Below are 2083 nucleotides of genomic sequence, written 5' to 3'. Positions count from 1 at the left end.
GTGTGTGTGTGTGTGTGTGCATGCATGTGCATGCTTGTGTGTGTGCGTCCATGTATGTAAATACATATGTTCATAGAAAAAATATGTAAAAAGTGATAATGAATTTAAGAGAGAACTGGGACAAGTTTTTGAAGGGAAAAATTGTGTAATTGAAATTCAGGCTCACAAACAAACATAGGGAAAGGAAAAAAAAAGAGAAAGAGAAGCTCTATGGCCACAATAGCATCTACAGCTAACTGTGAAAGGATAATGGAACCCGTTATGTAGTGCCTAGAGCAGTATGATGCCTCAATCACCTCGACATGGAGGAAAATAGAAAGAAGAAACTCTACTTAGAACATGATAGAAATCAAAATAGGGTGTAAAACATAGAACATTAGTTTTGTTTGTTGTTCAAAGAGACTCACATTCTCACAAGTAAATCTGTACTAGGAGACATATGAGAACCACAGGTCTGCAATAAGCTACTAACCTGATGATTTCTGCAGCTGTGCCTACCCTTTGCTGATTTGCATATAACCAAAGCATAGCCCACTGACATGAAGATTTCTTCATAGTCAGATCACACCCTGTGCTGTAGTCAGCATCATACTGATCACACACAGACATGAGTGTGCCCACTCAGGTCCTGGGGTTGCTGCTGCTGTGGCTTACAGGTAATGAAGACAGCACAGGAAATTTATTCAGCTTCCTGTAATAAGTGCTGCTTGGTCTCAGTGAAAATTCTATTTTCAGAGAACTAATCATGTGGGGATCTGTTTTCAATTTTTCAATTGTAGATGCCAGATGTGACATCCAGGTGACTCAGTCTCCAGCCTCCCTATCTGCATCTGTGGGAGAAACTGTCACCATCACATGTCGAGCAAGTGAGAATATTTACAGTTATTTAGCATGGTATCAGCAGAAACAGGGAAAATCTCCTCAGCTCCTGGTCTATACTGCAACAAACTTAGCAGATGGTGTGCCATCAAGGTTCAGTGGCAGTGGATCAGGCACACAGTATTCTCTCAAGATCAACAGCCTGCAGCCTGAAGATTTTGGGAGTTATTACTGTCAACATCATTATAGTACTCCTCCCACAGTGATTCAAGCCATGACATAAACCACGCAGGGAAGCAGAAGTGAGAGCACAGGCTGCCCCAACTGCTCCTTGTGATGTCTCCAGCTGCTCAGCTACTATGAGTGTTTCTCTTTGCCAGGACTTAAAAGTCAATGTGATGGTTCTATATAGTAGTCAGAGAAAATGTTCTATGTACTAAATCCCTGTTTTGTTTTCCTAGGCCTAGTATCAAAACAAGGGAATGGTTTACATTACTCATTAAACAAAATTAATGAAAAAACACGAACTAGAAATACATGTTTATGGGTTGCCTACTATTGGCAATAGCTGGGATTCATTTAACAGGGCTGTCAACACACACTCACAAACACACATACAAACACACACACACAGAAAGAGAGAGAGGAGAGAGAGAGAGAGAGAGAGAGAGAGAGAGAGAGAGAGAGAGAGAGAGAGAGAAAGAGAGACCTTAAGTTATATTGGTAAAAAATAATTATTTATATATAGGATTAATAAACTGAGAAATAAATCTGAGGAAATAGTTTAATGATTATAAACATTGGCTGTACTTCCAGGGGATAGGGATTCAAGTCCCAACACTCATTTGACGTCTTGCTTTTGATTACTCCAATTCAAATGATTAAATTTAAGCCACTATTCTTGTCTTCGAATGAAGGGTTTCCTACAAGTGTTGAGGAAGGTAAGCAAAGTGCAAAGGAGTGAAAGAAAGCTTGTTTAAATTGGTTTCTTGAACCTGGATCAGATTTTGGTAGCTTGATCTTACTCCATTCTCACCAAATTTATACATAGTATAGTTTGGGGGAAAAGTTTGCTGATGTAAGACTATCTCTGGTACAAAAAGAAGTGAAATTGCTTAAAAACTCAACCCAGGGTACATGTCATTTCTTATGTGAAGATGAGTGTTAGAGATTGGTTATCTGTACTATGTTAACAGGTGTAAGAAGGGTCTGATATATGCATGGTCCTACAGATAATATGAATGTCATTTGCACAATTAGCCAC

General features: G+C 39.2%; 1 gene segment (V, D, J or C); it reads left to right on the top strand.

Annotated features, from left to right (window-relative positions):
- Positions 1 to 579: 579 nt before the first annotated feature.
- LOC110295646 lies at positions 580 to 1102 on the top strand. The segment is given in 2 exon segments: positions 580 to 656; positions 780 to 1102. Coding segments are annotated over 2 exon segments (372 nt in total).
- Positions 1103 to 2083: the final 981 nt, after the last annotated feature.

The sequence above is a fragment of the Mus caroli genome, chromosome 6, assembly GCF_900094665.2.
Source record: "Mus caroli chromosome 6, CAROLI_EIJ_v1.1, whole genome shotgun sequence".
NCBI classification, from domain to species: Eukaryota; Metazoa; Chordata; class Mammalia; order Rodentia; family Muridae; genus Mus; species Mus caroli.
The sequence above is the reverse complement of the archived record's forward strand: the minus strand, read 5'-3'. Positions and strand labels throughout refer to the sequence as shown.